Source organism: Sebastes umbrosus, chromosome 4, assembly GCF_015220745.1.
Source record: "Sebastes umbrosus isolate fSebUmb1 chromosome 4, fSebUmb1.pri, whole genome shotgun sequence".
NCBI lineage: Eukaryota > Metazoa > Chordata > Actinopteri > Perciformes > Sebastidae > Sebastes > Sebastes umbrosus.
This window is the reverse complement of record NC_051272.1, coordinates 11,445,319-11,461,989: the sequence shown is the minus strand read 5'-3', so window position 1 is coordinate 11,461,989 and position 16,671 is coordinate 11,445,319. Positions and strand designations below refer to the sequence as shown.

The 16,671-nt window shown below is 41.9% G+C and overlaps 2 protein-coding genes across 2 annotated transcripts in view; one reads left to right on the top strand and one right to left on the bottom strand.

Moving 5' to 3' along the window:
- Positions 1 to 3,690, bottom strand: part of LOC119486278 (zinc finger protein 609-like) — a 46,284-nt gene extending 42,594 nt beyond the window's left edge. Inside the window, 1 exon segment of the mRNA XM_037766286.1 lies at positions 3,298 to 3,690. The gene's annotated coding sequence lies outside the window, so the exon portion shown is untranslated.
- A 5,854-nt stretch (positions 3,691 to 9,544) lies between these two features.
- Positions 9,545 to 14,213, top strand: si:ch211-284k5.2 (uncharacterized protein CFAP97D1). The gene is made up of 5 exons (XM_037766434.1): positions 9,545 to 9,723; positions 10,787 to 10,867; positions 10,962 to 11,080; positions 12,551 to 12,734; positions 13,922 to 14,213. Exons 1-5 carry the CDS (start codon positions 9,631 to 9,633, stop codon positions 14,024 to 14,026), a joined length of 582 nt encoding a protein of 193 aa, XP_037622362.1. The 5' UTR covers positions 9,545 to 9,630; the 3' UTR covers positions 14,027 to 14,213.
- The last annotated feature ends 2,458 nt before the right edge of the window (positions 14,214 to 16,671 follow it).

The following is a 16,671-nucleotide window of genomic DNA, read 5'->3' as shown; positions in this document are numbered from 1 at the left end:
ATTGTGCTGTATCAATAAAAAGTGCATATCTACAGATGGGGACCATTTGCGCGAATAAAACAAGCATATTGTGTCCATTACTCCCACCCACGTTAGCTTTGGGCCAATAGAAACTCTGATATGATTGTGACACACAGCAATAAGTTGAAGCACTTACTGAAAGTCATCTTGAGACTTGTAAATTTAAATATCTGGATTTATTAGGGCTATGCCAGTCTCGTTACTGTTCATTTTCTGAAATCTTTTAAGATCAATTACTTGAAATGTCGACTAACAATGCTGTGAAGTTGAGTCCAAATGCAATTTGAATCAAATTGCTGGAAATGTTTTATAAATAATCCCTGACAATGACTGATATATTTGACTTCAGGACATCTGTGACTACATACATGCGGAAAATCAAAATGTTTTACTAGATTAATTTAGAGATTTTCCAAAGTAAGTAAGTTAAAAAAAAGTTAACAAAAATGGCAATAACGAATCGTAATACTTGTAGAATCGCAATACTTAAAAATCGCAATGCATATCAAATCGGCACCAAAGTATTGTGGTCGAAACGAATCTGGAGGTATTGTCCCAGACCTAGTATTGAATAGTACAAATGGTAGTAAGCATTATGCTTTATCAGTGTTACGTTTAGGAGGGGGTCCTTGGAAGATTCTCCCCTGTAAGGGGTCCCTGGCCCCAAAAAGTCTGAGATTTAGTGATGAACTAAGTAGTCTTTTTCTTCCTAGTAACTAATGTAACAGGCCTTCAACACTAGCTTGTGTTATGCAATCGTGCTAAAATGAGCCTATATGTCATATTATAATTAGCATGTTTTAATAACAGCAACAAAATCATAACTTTCAAGTCAATTGTGTTGTAAGATACAAATAAAGTTGAACCTGGTAACCCTGTTCAGAGGATATTTATATCATGTAGTTAGCCTGCATTTAGGTTAGCCACGTTCCTGCTCAGTGCTTGTCTGTTTTAGATGGTGGGGGACAAGAAACACAGACACTAATTGAATGTTAATAATCTGTGAGAGGTTATGGCGGCTAATTACACACGTAAAGAAACAGAAGATTGCTGCAAACACAGCAGTCCCACGGAGCTAGCAGCTAACCTAGCTACCGTTAGCTTAGCTTAGCATAGCTAGCGGTGGCTGACTGCTCGGCCCTGGATCTCACTGCCCTTACAAAGCTAACACGCACGCTAATAACGTCTTACAGCAACACACTGCAATAACATTAGTCTCAAACAGACACGATAACATCCACTTAAGAGTGCAACATCGAATAATATGAAGGTATTTTTGGCACAACTTGTGCAGCTAGTCCCGAGGCCCACTGTGGCCCGCTACCAGGCTAACGAGATCCATTATCGGACGCGGAGCTGCTTAGAGCTGGGATGGGTGAGATTTTTTAGTGTTTTTCCGTGTAACTTTGCGATTAACCGACCATTTTTACAAGAACAACACCTGCATTGACAGCTGACAAACCATATATACCCCCCTACTTAACATTATACAGATGGTTTATACAGCTGTTGACCTAACTGTCCTATCTGTCGTGTGATGCACAAATTAACCGATGCGGCGCTTTCAAGTCTCCGCTGTCAAACACATAGATCCATTATCGGACAAGCGTTTACCATTTTCCCCCCCACTTAACCCCTTTTAAATCATCATTTTAATCCAGTTTCGCTGCACAGCAAGCAATCAAAATAGTCAAAGGGAGGTTATAGATTTAGTAAAATTGGCAATCAAGTGTTTCTAAAATGCTAAAATAGCTTGAAAACATGCTAAACATCCCAGTTAAACAGATATCATTGTAACCTAGCTACTGATAAGTGTGAATAACTGTTACACAAAACAGGGAAAGGCTGCTGTTACTGTGTTTGATGTGAGTGTGGAGGTAGTGGTTCAGGTATGGTAGTGGTTCAGGTATGGTAGTGGCTCAGGAGTGTGGGGGTAGTGGTTCAGGTATGGTAGTGGTTCAGGTATGGTGGTGGTTCAGGAGTGTGGAGGTAGTGGTTCAGGTATGGTAGTGGTTCAGGAGTATGGGGGTAGTGGTTCAGGTATGGTAGTGGTTCAGGTATGGTGGTGGTTCAGGAGTGTGGAGGTAGTGGTTCAAGTATGGCAGTGGTTCAGGTATGGTAGTGGTTCAGGTATGGTGGTGGTTCAGGAGTGTGGAGGTAGTGGTTCAGGTATGGTAGTGGTTCAGGTATTGTGGTGGTTCAGGTATGGTAGTGGTTCAGGTATGGTGGTGGTTCAGGTATTGTGGTGGTTCAGGAGTGTGGAGGTAGTGGTTCAAGTATGGCAGTGGTTCAGGTATTGTGGTGGTTCAGGTATGGTAGTGGTTCAGGTATGGTGGTGGTTCAGGTATTGTGGTGGTTCAGGTATTGTGGTGGTTCAGGTATGGTAGTGGTTCAGGAGTGTGGAGGTAGTGGTTCAGGTATGGTAGTGGTTCAGGTATGGTAGTGGTTCAGGTATTGTGGTGGTTCAGGTATGGTAGTGGTTCAGGTATGGTGGTGGTTCAGGAGTGTGGAGGTAGTGGTTCAAGTATGGCAGTGGTTCAGGAGTGTGGAGGTAGTGGTTCAGGTATGGTAGTGGTTCAGGTATGGTAGTGGTTCAGGAGTGTGGAGGTAGTGGTTCAGGTATGGTAGTGGTTCAGCTATGGTAGTGGTTCAGGTGTGTGGAGGTAGTGGTTCAAGTATTGTAGTGGTTCAGGTATTGTAGTGGTTCAGGTATTGTAGTGGTTCAGGTATTGTAGTGGTTCAGGTATTGTAGTGGTTCAGGTATTGTAGTGGTTCAGGAGTGTGGAGGTAGTGGTTCAGGTAAAAGGGAACAAGCTGGGTCAGATGGGGACTAGTAATGCAAAACAGCACTTCACTATGGACATAAATGCACCTTTTCTCTGCTGCTAAACACGACTGCAAATTGTGTGAAATTGTGCCTTTACTTATTTTATTATTTTATTGTCATTTTTTAGGTATTGTTAATTTTAATACTTATTTATTCTATCCTTAATGCACTGACACTGGGAGCTGCTGGGAGAGAAACAATATTGTATTTCCTTCTTCTGTGTATGCAAAATACTCAGTGAAATGACCATAAAGTGAATCTTGAAAATCTTGACGTGTCCGATGATGGACGCATGCCCCTTAGCTCCCCGGTCTCTCCAGACAAAGACAGCAGCTAGCCCTGCTGAGCTAAGCAGCTAACCCACCGGGATAGATAGCTACCAGGCTATCTATCCCGCGTTTGCATCCAAAATCACACCAACAGAGACAACTTCAACAGCGTGCACTTACCACGTTTATAATCCCTATCCGACCACCGTTCATGTGCACTCCATAAAGTCCCGGTAATCCCAGTAAGAAACAGTTAGAACCAGCTCCCACAAACTGGTGGATTGAGCCGTCAGAGAGAGAACCAGTCAACGTGCTCCCAGTTCACTGGACCGCAGCCATCACACGGTCACATCCCGGAGAGAAAACGGGGAAAGCAGAGCGGGAAACACCGACATTTTGGAGTCACTTCTCGGGCCTGGATGAAAACAAGACTAATCCCAGATATTCCATGAGTGGATGTGATATTCCCAGAGTTCCCAGAGTCAACGTTACCCCCCCCCCCACGTCAAGTCAACAGACAAGCAACAGACAGACAAACAGCACTGTGGGGCTAAATGGCTGTTAAGGTACAATGCATGCAACCAAACCCAGGAACACTGGATCAATGGAGTCACTGGACCTGGACTGGGTTTGGCTGGATTGCAGCCACCGACTGGACCTGGATTCAGTGGACTTTTGGACTGGATTCACACCACCCGGGGCCGGTTTAAAGGTCCCATATTGTAAAATGTAAGATTTTCATGTCTTTTATATTATAAAGCAGGTTTAAGTGCTTGATAAATACTGTGAAGTATCGAAGCGCTCAATATACAGAGAAATACACACAGCCCGTATGCAGAAATTGTGCGTTTGAAACAAGCCGATTTCTGTCCATTTGTGATGTCACAAATATACAATATCTAGACCATTACACGGTTTTAAACGTAAAAATTCTAAATGTGTCCCAGTTTATTCCTGGTTGCAGTGTATGTTAATGACATCAGCTGACAGGAAGTAAACATGGACCCAAACTGTTGCCAGGCAACGATATTCTGTTGCAATTCCGTTGCAATTCTGTTGAAATGCACTAAAACAGAGCGTTTCAGACAGATGGTAAATACAGGTATATTCAGGCAGACAGTATGAGGAAAATAAAGTTTTTTTTTAACATTACAGCATGTAAACATGTTCTAGTAGAAACACAAAATACAAGTATGAACCTGGAAATTAGCACGATATGGGACCTTTAAGGCATAGGGCATATAGGCGGTTGCCTAGGACGCCACTTTCTTGGGGGGCGCTGGTCGCCCTCTAAAAAAATAATAATAATGTTTTTTAAAAAATGCCGATGGGCGCCCCTACTCATTTTCTACATTCAAATCAATTCAATTCAATCCAATTCAAATCACTGGGGGGGGGGGAACTAGGATCAACATCAGCTGGGCCTTCGATTCATGGAGGGACCTTCGTTTGGTTTTGGGTATCAAAATTACTGTGAGCAACTTATATTGGGATGAATGGGTGCCATCTTGGAATCCGGTATCCAGTTCTTACAATACATCCATGGGCCACCTACTGAAGTGGTTCAGGGGTCAACTGGGTCTGACTAAGAGTCTATGGTCACACTGTACTTTGAGCTAAATGCTAATATCAGCATGCTAACACGCTCACAGTTACAATAACATGCTGGCCTTTAACAGGTATAATGTGTGACAGGTTTTAGCTGTCAATCACATTCAGTCTCGTGTGTGTCGCCTCACTGTTTTGACCGATGCTCGCTCGCGTCTACGTAGTGCGAGCACAAGCGTGAGTAACAGGATGCTGACTGTTGTTGACTTAACGGCCACAGGTGTCATTCTTACATTTAAAGCTTTTTATGTAACAGAGTATTTTTACAGTGTGGTATCAGTACTTTTACTGCAGTAAAGGATCTGAATACTCCCTCCAGCACTGTGAGTTTGTCCTCTTTTCTCTGATGAAGACACATTAGTGTTGAAACGTTTGCACAATTAAAGGCTGCAAGTCAATCATTGTGCTCCAGTCCCTTTTTCCCCCATTAAATAAACTCTTCATTTCCCACTCTGAGCATTGAGGCAACACTGTCTCTCTCTCTCTCTCTCTGTCTCTCTCTCTCTCTCTCTCTCTCTCTCTCTCTCCTCCACTCCCCCTGAATGTCTCTTGTCCGTCCTGTCTCTCTCCACTGTAGAGCATAATAAGCAGACTTCAAAATAAATGAATTCCCCACGGCGTTTCATCACAGCAAGAGAAGAGAACACACACCCACTCAGTGGCAAAACATGCTCAATTAATCCTGCACACACACACACACACACACACACACACACACACACGCACACACAGAGCTGAAATCAGAGGACATGGTGTCCTCGATGCAGTGTTGAACAGCATATTGAACTATTCTTTGAAATCTGCCTCTGGCGTCCGGTTCCATCTGTATTCAGAGGAGAATAAACATTAGTGGGTTTTATATTCTAGTCATTTCTAACCGACTCCTATTCAGAGAGGCTTCCACTCAGAGCAGCATTATAATTTAGATCCTGGATCACCTGCGTTACAATTAAACACGTGAGCAAGCAACACTCAGACAACCAGGTTTAAATGATGGAGAACATTTCAGCTCTGTTTATTGGATGAGCATCACAGAAACATTTTTTATTATTACATGAAAAACAGTTCAGAAATGGACGAATCTCAAGAGCAGTGGGCAACCTCCAGGTCTGAGAAGTGAAGCCAATGCTGAAGTGCCTTAAACCTGCATTCTTTCTAATTGCCAGCAGGGGGCGACTCCTCTGGTTGCTAAAAGAAGACAGATTGTATAGAAGTCTATGAGAAAATGAGCCAACATCTCAGTTGATTTATTACCTCAGTAAACATTGTAAACATGAGTTTATGGTCTCAATCGCATGATGTTCATTTAGTAAATTATGGTCCCATATAGAGTCAAATAGAACATAAAGCAAGGGATGCTTTAGGGCGGGTTACCTTGTGATTGACAGGTTGCTACCACGGCGTTGTCCGGTCTGGGAGTTGTCCGTGTGTTCGTCTTGGAACTTTAACCCTTTCACAGTGTGTTTTCAGTTCATCAAAGTTACCAAGATGGTGACGGACAAAAGCCAAGATGGTGACGGACAAAAACCAAGATGGCGATGGCCAAAAAACCAAGATGGCGACGGCCAAAAGCCAAGATGGCAACGGCCAAAAACCAAGATGGGGACAGACAAAATGCTAAACTTGGGGCTTCAACACCATAGTCCACAAACCAATGGGTGACGTCACTGTGACTATGTCCACTTCTTATATGCAGTTTTAAACTTAACCTTAAATTGTATTATTATTAGATTCGTCATATACGGCCATATTTGACGAGTTGGGAGTGAGAACGGGTTGGAAGCTGAGGTGGTGTTTTGGTGAAAACTGTCTCTCATTGATCACAGGTCTGTTTGGTGATTCATCAACAAGTGCAAACTAAATACTTGATGGAAACTTGTAGCTGCTACAGACCATTGCCGACTAATACAAACAATTAATGAAATAATAACATAATGAAACACTGAAGATGCAACTAGATCAGCATCAAATTACAATTTTAACACTTATGTTCGTCACTCAAGATTCAAGATTCAAGATGTTTATTTTCACACCGGTTATACAAGTACAATAGTGCGAAATACTTTTTGCTGGGAAGCTCCTTTAAAAGAGTAAGTTATATACAATAAATAAAAGGAAATACTTTGTACAAAGGCATCTTAAGAACATATATATATATATATAAAGAGGCAGTGAGATAAATATACTCAGGCAGTCAGCACCGAACTAAAGATTGATTTCTTTTATCCACAGCTTCTTTCTCAGCCGTATAAAAACCCTTCAGTTTATTAAATCCCTGAAGTCATCTGAAGGCAGCAGGACAGATGTGTGTGTGTGTGTGTGTGTGTTTCATCTTCAGCCTTTAATTTAAAAAGTGTCGTGCCAAAGGGCAAAGCCATTATACATAATGATCCACTGAGTTTACCTTGATTAAATCAAGCAGCCAACAACAGGCGGCTACAAGAAAACACAAAAACTTCTGTAAACATACAGCAGGTTGGTTATATTCTCCTGTGTGACACAAACCAACGGGACAATGAGGGAGCTATCTTGGCTTTTGGCTGTCACCATCTTGGTTTTTGGCCGTCGCTATCTTTGTATTTGGCCGTCGCCATCTTTGTATTTGACCGTCGCCATTTTGGTTTTTGAACATCACCATCTTGGTTTTTGGACGTCGACATCTTTGTATTTGGCCGTCGCCATTTTGGTTTTTGAACATCGCCATCTTGGTTTTTGGGAGTCACTATCTTGGTCTTTGGCCGTCGCCAGCTTCGTCTTTGGCCGTCGCCATCTGGGTCTTTGGCCGTCGCCATCTTGGTTGGAGCTAAGTACAACTGAACGCTGAATAAGGCTTTTTTTTAGGCGACCAAAAAGGTTATAATTAACTCTGATGAACTGAAAACACACTGTGAAAGGGTTACAGTTGTAAGACGAAAATACAGACTTTTCCCAGACTGTACAAAACCGTGGTAGCAACCTGCCAATCACAAGGTAGCCCCGCCCTAAAGCATCCCCTGCTTTATGGTTTATTTGACTCTAAATGGGACCATAATTTACCAAATGAACATCATGCTGTATTGAAGAAGACTTGAAACTAGCGATTGAGACCATAAACTCATGTTTACAATGTTTACTGAGGTAATAAATCAAGTGAGAAGTAGGCTCATTTTCTCATAGACTTCTATAGAATCAGACTTCTTTAAGCAACCAGAGGAGTCGCCCCCTGCTGGCTATTAGAGAGAATGCAGGTTTAAGGCACTTCAGCATTGGCTTCACTTTTCAGACCCAGAGGTTGCCCCCTGGTGAGAACTGCAGCTATAGTAGCTGTTTTTAACCCAACGGCCACAAGAGGCAACAACGAGCTCATTCCACACTCTAGGAGGCACTTTAATTGTGAAACATCTCAGTTTTCTTCCACTTCTTACAAATATTTCACTGCAAACCTGGCCGTCCTGCCTGAACAATCTTGGATGGGAGATTGGACTGAAGAGGCATCACTGAGGCTACAACTAACTGTGAAATAGATGACTGAGGTTTTGGTTTCACACCAGCTACACCTGCCAAGAAACACAACCCTCTCCAGAGCGAGAGGCCTGGCTCGCCGCACACTCCTCTCCTCCAGTTTAACTGGAGCTGACGGCTCAATAAAAGCACAGAGTTGTTGGTCCGTCGTCATTATTTCCGTCTCTGGGCTGCAGCCTCCGTGGGGAGACTGTGTGGACGAGGAATGTCTTCGTTCAGCTCCGGTTGTGTTTAATCTCTCGTGCAGCTCGATTATTCTGCAGCAGACGACCTGACACGGCTGTTTATTCCTGCTCTGACCTGCTGCCATGTAAACACAAGAAAACAACTTTAACAGGATGAAGTCAGAATAGAAACTGCAGCCAGTTTGAGTTTACATCATATTTAGGCAAAGAGACTGAACACAGAAGCCAAGAGACAACAACAACAGCTGAGAGACACAAGTATGGAGTGATGTGGAAAGTAGCTAAGTACATTTACTCAAGTACTGTACTTATGTAATATTTTGAGGTATTTATTTCTACATTTTTTGCTACTTTATACTTCTACTCCACTACATTTCAGAGGGAAATATTGTACATTTTACTGCACTTTTTTGCATTTATTTCACAGCTGTAGTTACTTGTTACTTTTCAGACTAAGATTTTACATTAAAAAAACATGATAAACTTCTAAAATACAATGAATTGTTAAAGATTAAACCAGTTGTTTCCGACCTTTTGGACTTTTGATCTCTTACAAAAGTTTCTTGAACTTGAACAAAAGAATGAATAAAAGAAAGGATGAATTAAAGAAAGAAGGAAATAATAAATGCAAGAGAGAAAGAATAAATGGAAGCATGAATTAAAGAAAGAAAGAAAGAAAGAAAGAAAGAATAAATGAAAGAACTCATCACAGTTGGTCGTGGTTTAGTTTGCAGACTTTAATCCAACCTTCACTTAGCAGGTTTTCCTTGTTTCAATTATTGTCTTGTTTAGTTGCTGTCAGCCAATCAGTGTCCAGTGTTGTGAAAACGTTGATTGCATTTAGTTTAAACATTTAGGTAAACTTTGTTTTAATATTTTGATCCAAATATTTAGATATCAAAAATAAAATAGTGCAATAGATGAATGTTGTGATGTTTAAGGATATAATCTACAGCTCCATAAATAGATTAACCTCAGGTGAGTGTGTGTGAGAGAGAGTGTGTGTGTCTGTATGTGTGTGCCTCCTCAGCTCAGTAATAATTAATAGGAAACTTATCTGGCTGAGATAAAGAGGGGTACATCTCCATGGTGACAACCCCCCAGGCCTACAAACACACACACAGACACACACACACACACACACACACACACACACACACCTCCTGTTGGGTTAGACTACTGTGAACGCAGTGTGTGAGGTTATCATCAGAGCTGCAGCATGCACAGGTCCTACCAGCCGCTAAAGCCCGTCACCAACCGCTACCTGCAGCAGCGATGGGACCACAACAACTACGAGAGCCACCGCGGGAAGGTAGGAGGAGGAGGCAGGGGAAGATAGGGGACTGGGTGGTGGTGGACTGAGTGGTGGTGGAGGACTCGGTGGTGGTGAACTGAGTGGTGGTGGAGGACTGGGTGGTGGTGGACTGAGTGGTGGTGGACTGAGTGGTGGTGGAGGACTGGGTGGTGGAGGACTGAGTGGTGGAGGACTGGGTGGTGGAGGACTGGACGGTGGTGGACTGGGTGGTGGAGGACTGGCTGGTGGTGGACTGGGTGGTGGAGGACTGAGTGGTCGAGGACTGGGTGGTGGAGGACTGGGTGGTGGTGGACTGAGTGGTGGTGGAGGACTGGCTGGTGGTGGACTGGGTGGTGGAGGACTGAGTGGTGGAGGACTGGGTGGTGGAGGACTGGTGGAGGACTGAGTGGTCGAGGACTGGCTGAAAGAATGTATAATACATAAGAAGTATTCACAGTAGTAGAATAGTAGGAATAGAAAATACATTGTATACTTGTTGTAGTTAATCAGTTAAAGTTGTATTAATTGTTTTTTTGGCCACTTGGGTGCAGCGACACAAACTAAACACAGTATTTGACATATTCTCCCTTCATAATGTTGTTGTGGCGACATTATTAATAAACAGTTTCCTATTTACGCACCCGTCAATTACAGATTATATCTAACTAACATTTAATGTGAAGTTGATCCTAAAATTAATGTTCTAATATTAATTATAAACATCTTTATGGAAGACAGAAGATAAAGTCATATTAACACCTGAACATTTCCCATTTTGTGTCTTTTTCTTGGATTTTTATTTGACAGAAGATCCTGTTTGTCTCTCATTCTGAGTGAAAAGGAGTTAAAAGAACCATAAAACCAGACATGAGGTCCAATAAACATGAACCACACAAAAGATTCAAATATTGCAAGCGAAACCTCGCTTCAGTCTGAATATAATAATAATGTTGGGTGTCTCCAAATTGGGAGTTTATCAAAAAACAGAGTGTACATATTATCTGTAGATTTAGTTTAAAGTTTGAGTATCTGAAGTTAGAACAGCATCCACATTGCAGCTTTCCTGTGTTAACCTGTCCAGGTGTGCTCCGCCCTGCCAGTAGTGGACAACAAGGGCGCGAGGACGCCAGCTCACGTCCAGCTCAAACTCAAAAAACTACAGGTCAGTGGACACTGACCGGTGTCGATCAGTTCCGATTAAAACCAGAGCAGTGTGGGAGATGTCTCTGGTTTAACTCCTGGTCTCTGTGATTCAGCTGCAGGACGAGCGTCTGTCCATCATCGACAGAGACAACCGCCTCCTGGCCTCCAAACTGGCCAACATAGTCTGCTCTAAAGGCCTGGTGGACCATCAGAACCAGTACCACCTGAGGAGGTGACAACATGCTGACACAAAATACAGAACATGTTATGTTAGGGTTTGTCATGTCCTGCTGTATCCGGTCAGGACACGACATGTTATGTCCTCTTATGTAATGTTATGTCCTGTCATGTTATATCAGCCATTTCCTGTCATGTCCTGTGATGTATTGTCCTGATATGTCACGTAATGCCTTCTTCTGTCATGTTCTGTTATATTACATCATGTCGTATCATGTCTTTTTATGTCATAGCGTGTTATATGATGTGATATAATGTAATGGCATGTTATGTCTTGTTATGTCATCTAATATCTTGTTCTGTCATGTCCTACATTATGCCAGGTCATAGCTTGTGACATAATGTGATATCATGTCCTATCTTGTTATGACGTCCTCTCATGTACTGTAATGTCACGCCTTGTTATATCATGCCATTTCCAGTCATTTAATATCCTGTTATATCATGATTTTGTCATTTCCTGTTATTATTTTGCCATTACCTTATCCTGTCTTGTCTTGTGATGTCCTATCTTCTTATGACATGTCATCTCATGTTATGTCAACTCCTGTCTTATCTTGTCATGTAAGTATTGTTATGACATGTCATGAAACATGACGTCATATAACTGCAATTTACATGTGATCAGCAGCACAAGACGCCAGAGTATAACATCTTATTATATATATATATATATATATATATATATATATATATATTTAGCAGTATATTCCACAGAGCTGAAGTTTATTCAGTGACTGACAGCTGTTGTTCATCTCAGTTTGTATTCTGCTGTCACGGTGACCTTCATGGAGTTTCACTCCTCCCATGAGGTCTTTAACGTTTCTATGATGATGCCAGGGCTCCTTGTTGGACCTTTAAATAATGGATGTGACCAGTCCTGCTCTGTTACGCTGTTGAATTATTGATCTGGATGTGGATGTGTGATGGTGGTGACAGTCTCTGGTATTTATCTGCCCTCTCACTGGGCTGTAAAACCTTTAATGTTGACAGGAGCTATAAAGCTTCTCCGAAACCTTTTATTCTGGGACTCAGGGAGCTGCTATAAATCCACCTCGACAACCAGCAACAAAACACCAAAAAAATCACTCCTGCTTAGTAAAATAAAGTGCTATGGGCGTTAATCATCACTTTTTAAGTTGATATGTTGACCTTGTTAGCAAACAGTTGCTTATTTCCACATCCAGCAGTCTTTTTGACCAATATTCTCTTTCTTTTAGCTCTGTTTTTGGTCTCCACCAACTCCTAAGGGAAATATATGTCTCTTTAGCTGTTAAATGCTCCACTAAGCTCACCAGAAAAAAAGATAATTTAAAGCTTTAAAGCATAAAAATACACGTCGGGTAGCGTTAATGCATGTGTAGTGAGTTTTATTGACTTTTAAACTATGTGGTTTTCAAATAAATGTATGCATTTCTACCCGTCCATTAAGCTTCCTCATCTTCCTCCTGTGTTTCTTCCTCAGTCTGAATGCTGACAAGAGGAGGGAGGAGTTTCTACTGGTCGGCCGTCAGAATCAGGCCATCTACCAGCGAATCACGTCTCGCCAGTCAGAGTACCGCCGCCAGCTGTGGTTGGATGACTGGGAGAGGGCGGAGCGTCGGCGGGACGGCATTTCCCGATACCCTCCGGGGCTCGCAGAGAAACAGGTGAGTCCAAACTGGAGCTGTGTGTTGGCAAGGATCTGCCGATACGATAACGTATCATGATACAGAGGTTACGATTCAATATATTGTGCTATATTGAGATACCATATGGTGATGTATTAAGATTTTTAAAAACTAATTTGTGATAGTATAAAGAACACACCACCAGCATAAAATCTGAGTTAAAAGTTTACTTTTTTATGCAGTCAGAACAGTGGGATCTACATTTGTATTTATCACAGTCCTTATAATGCCGGGTTCACATTACATGAGAATCGAGCAGATTTTAGGTCTGATTCCTCCTGATGATGGTCAGCAAAGCCCTGATTGTTTGATGGTTCTAAAGATGATCTTTCCAGATGTTCCTGTGGTGTGAGGTACTGTAAGTTAAGAGTGTTTTTTATATCCCCTGATTGGCTCTGAAGTCCATCCTGGACGCACTGATTTCAAATGGTAAATATTAAACATGTTCAATATTTACGATGGGATATCCTGTTGTGTGTGGGGAAGCCCGAGGACAGCCGATGACGCAGTCACGTGGGAAAGAACGACAGCCAATAGAGAACCAAGCTGACTGATGAAGGAAGGACAACCACCGCCATCATGGCGGCCGCGGCTAATGCATGAGCTAATGCTAAATGTGAAGCATAAAGTAGTAGTAAGATGGAGCTCAGAAATGGAGGAGCAACTTGTTGAGTAGTGTTTATTTAACGTGTCTCCATGACTTCATCCATCCATCCTTCCTCAATTTTCAGTACAAAGTAAACGTTGCTAATTCTTCCTGCCCGTCGTCCGCCATGTTTGTTTGCACTAAAGTCACGTTTGATCGCGAGAGATTTTGTGAGATTTCTGTTTTTTAGTGGGGACTCTTGTTGTTGATGAAGGAATCTATTAGTGTGAGGTGTGCTGTTTTGGCCAAATCGTTGCTCTCCACACACTACAGGAACAAAACTGTTAAATTTAACACAACATGTCGTTATGTGTGGGCTCTCTGTATCTGAGCTAAGAGACGCCTGCTGGACTGAATGAATGCTGAAGTGGCTCCCACAGATTCACAAAAAGCCTTTGAGTGATAATCGATGTCCGACCACGGCGCTCCTCCTGCAGCCTGACTGTTGTGTGTCAGCCATGATGAGCTGCTCGTTATCTCAGGATGAACCCTGAAGCAGAGGATGTGTTTGTGTCTGCAGAGGTCGCACAGGAAGGTGAAGTTTGCAGCCGTGGAGGGCAGCGACCGCTCGACGAGCTGCAGCCACTCCGACAGGACCGACAGGACCGACAGAGAAACCAGCTAAATGTGTCCCCATGTAGACCAACTATTCTCAGCTAACTGCTTTAATTAAAAATGACCCTAAATTTGGCATGCATGGCTCAAAATCTGTAATATTATGTTATAAAGAAATAACAGACGATAGAACGCTGTGATTGACCAATCAGAATCGAGTATTCAACAAAGCTGTGTAATAAAATATAAATAAACAATTGGTCCCTGATATTGTTGGCTTAAAAGTGTTTCGTTCTTTCCTTCTTTCTTTCTTTCTTTCTTTCTTTCTTTCTTTCTTTATTTGTTACCTCAATGCAGAAAATGAGAAAGGGTACCAACCGGTAGTTAAAAAAATAAATAATTATTTATATATATTTTTTAGAGGGTGACCAGCACCCCCCAGAAGGTGGCACCCTAGGCGCCCACCTATATGGCCTATGCCCTAAGCCGGCCCTGGCATGAAAAACAATGTTTTTGCCTGTAGTTTCCCATCAAAAGCACAGATGGAACTCAATCCACCTGGATTAGACACAATGACAAATTTCAAACCTATTGAATATATTTTTGCATTAAAATATGTGAAGAAGACATCAATATATGAGTTTCAGACACCCCCTCATGTCAGCAGCTCTCTGTCCTCTGCTGTTCTGTCCACTAGGTGGCAGTAAGTACATGTCTGTGTTTTTCTCTGGTCATTAAAGAGGTGATGGAGGGAGAGACAGAAGATCAACGACTACAGGAGCACAACAGTGATTTAGTGGTTCTGTGTGCTTATAATGGGAAGAGCTTCATCCCTCAGAGGCTGAGAAAATGAGACTCACATTAGATTAATCACACATTTTTTATCTGTTCAAAATGTACCTTAAAGTGAGATTTGTCAAGTATTTAATACTCCTATCAACATGGGAGTGGACAAATATGCTGCTTTTTGCAAATGTATGTATATATTATTATTGGATTATTGGAAATCAATGAACAACACAAAACAATGACAAATATTGTCCAGAAACCCTCACAGGTACAGCATTTAGCATAACAAATATGCTCAAATCATAACATGGCAAACTGCAGCCCAACAGGCAACAACAGCTGTCAGTGTGTCAGTGTGCTGACTTGACTTTGACTTGCCCCAAACTGCATGTGATTATCATAAAGTGGGCATGTCTATAAAGGGGAGACTCGTGGGTACCCATAGAATCCATTTTCATTCACATTTCTGGAGGTCAGAGGTCAAGGGACCCCTTTGAAAATGGCCATGACAGTTTTTCCTCCCCAAAATTTAGCGTAAGTTTGGAGTGTTATTTAGCTTCCTTCATGACAAGCTGGTATGACATTGTTGGTACCGATGGATTCATTAGGTTTTCTAGTTTCATATGATACCAGGACATCCACTCTCGCTCTAAAAATGAAAAACTGCTACAGCCTCTGATACAGTAATGTTGGTCAGGATCGATACTGAGAGTCTCAGAGGGTTAACAGTGAGAGCAGAGTGTGGAGTAAATATGTGTGCAGTGGAAAAGCCCTTTACCAGCGTCAGTCTGTCCTGATGCCGAGCTCCTCAGGCCAGGACACCACCGGGCCATCTGGGAACAGTTAACCAGCGTCTGTAACCGTAAACCAGACCAGCCCCCCCCCCTCCCACGGCATCAAGCCAAATACTGTAGTAACAACAATTATTCCACTTCTTCTCTCATCTCTTTAAATATGAATATAAAAGAGCTGCGTCACCAAGCATGCAGATATACATATATATATAATATATGCATCATGTTTCCTGAAAACCACAGAGTCAACAGTGTTATTGGTTTATAGGAGAGCAGCCGTCCGTCCCTGTTTTACAACGTTTCACTTTATTAAGATCAGAGGCAGCAGCACACAGACCGGCTTTATTAGTGCTGCCGACACACTGCACACACTAACAACAATAACAAGCTGCACTACAGACAAACTACATGAAATATGTTTAAGAAAACCAGCTGCATATTCCTTAAAACAACACATTTATTTTGAGGTTTTATTTCTATATCCTGTTTTTCTGATGTCACATCATGTGGTTGTAAAAAAGCCTAATTTCAAGTAAAACTAAAGTAGAGAAACCAACCAACCAATTAATTTGATTTTTGTGGTGGTTTAAATTTTTTTATTTCTTGGAAATGTTTTCATTCTGCTCAGCTGTTATTTTACTCAACTCATACAGTAAAATGTAACCACCATAAAATTGTATATAAAGATGGACAACATGACATCTCCCCAAAAGTGAAGCCAAAACATGAGGATCGCCCCCTGGTGGCTGGTTGCAGTATAGGTTATAAAGCCCCCTCGTGGTTTGGGTTAAAATAAGTATAAGTTATGTCCGTAACGTGCGTTATGTACTTTACGTAACTTAACTTCCGTATGTAACTTAAAATCAATCAACATTGATTTTTGGTTTCACACAGGACACCAACAACAGTCTCCTGGGTGAAAGTCCTGTGTTTTTGTCCTTCTCTTTATACTACGTCACCTGACTTCCTCCTTTACTCCAGCCATAACTGGAGCCTCAAGTGGCCATTCAGTGAACTGCAGAGCTTGGCACTTCCGTGTTGGCTTCAGAAATTACTTTGTTGAGTACAATATGATTATTACTGATAGAAAAGATGGTAAAAACTGCACATAAAGGACCAAAGTTATGCTTTA

Excerpts from the sequence above, each read along its gene's own strand:
- si:ch211-284k5.2 (XM_037766434.1), top strand. The coding sequence starts at position 9,631 with ATGCACAGGTCCTACCAGCCGCTAAAGCCCGTCACCAACCGCTACCTG. Across the intron at positions 9,724-10,786 it reads ACGAGAGCCACCGCGGGAAG|GTGTGCTCCGCCCTGCCAGT; the intron begins GTAGGAGGAGGA and ends TAACCTGTCCAG. Across the intron at positions 11,081-12,550 it reads AACCAGTACCACCTGAGGAG|TCTGAATGCTGACAAGAGGA; the intron begins GTGACAACATGC and ends TTTCTTCCTCAG.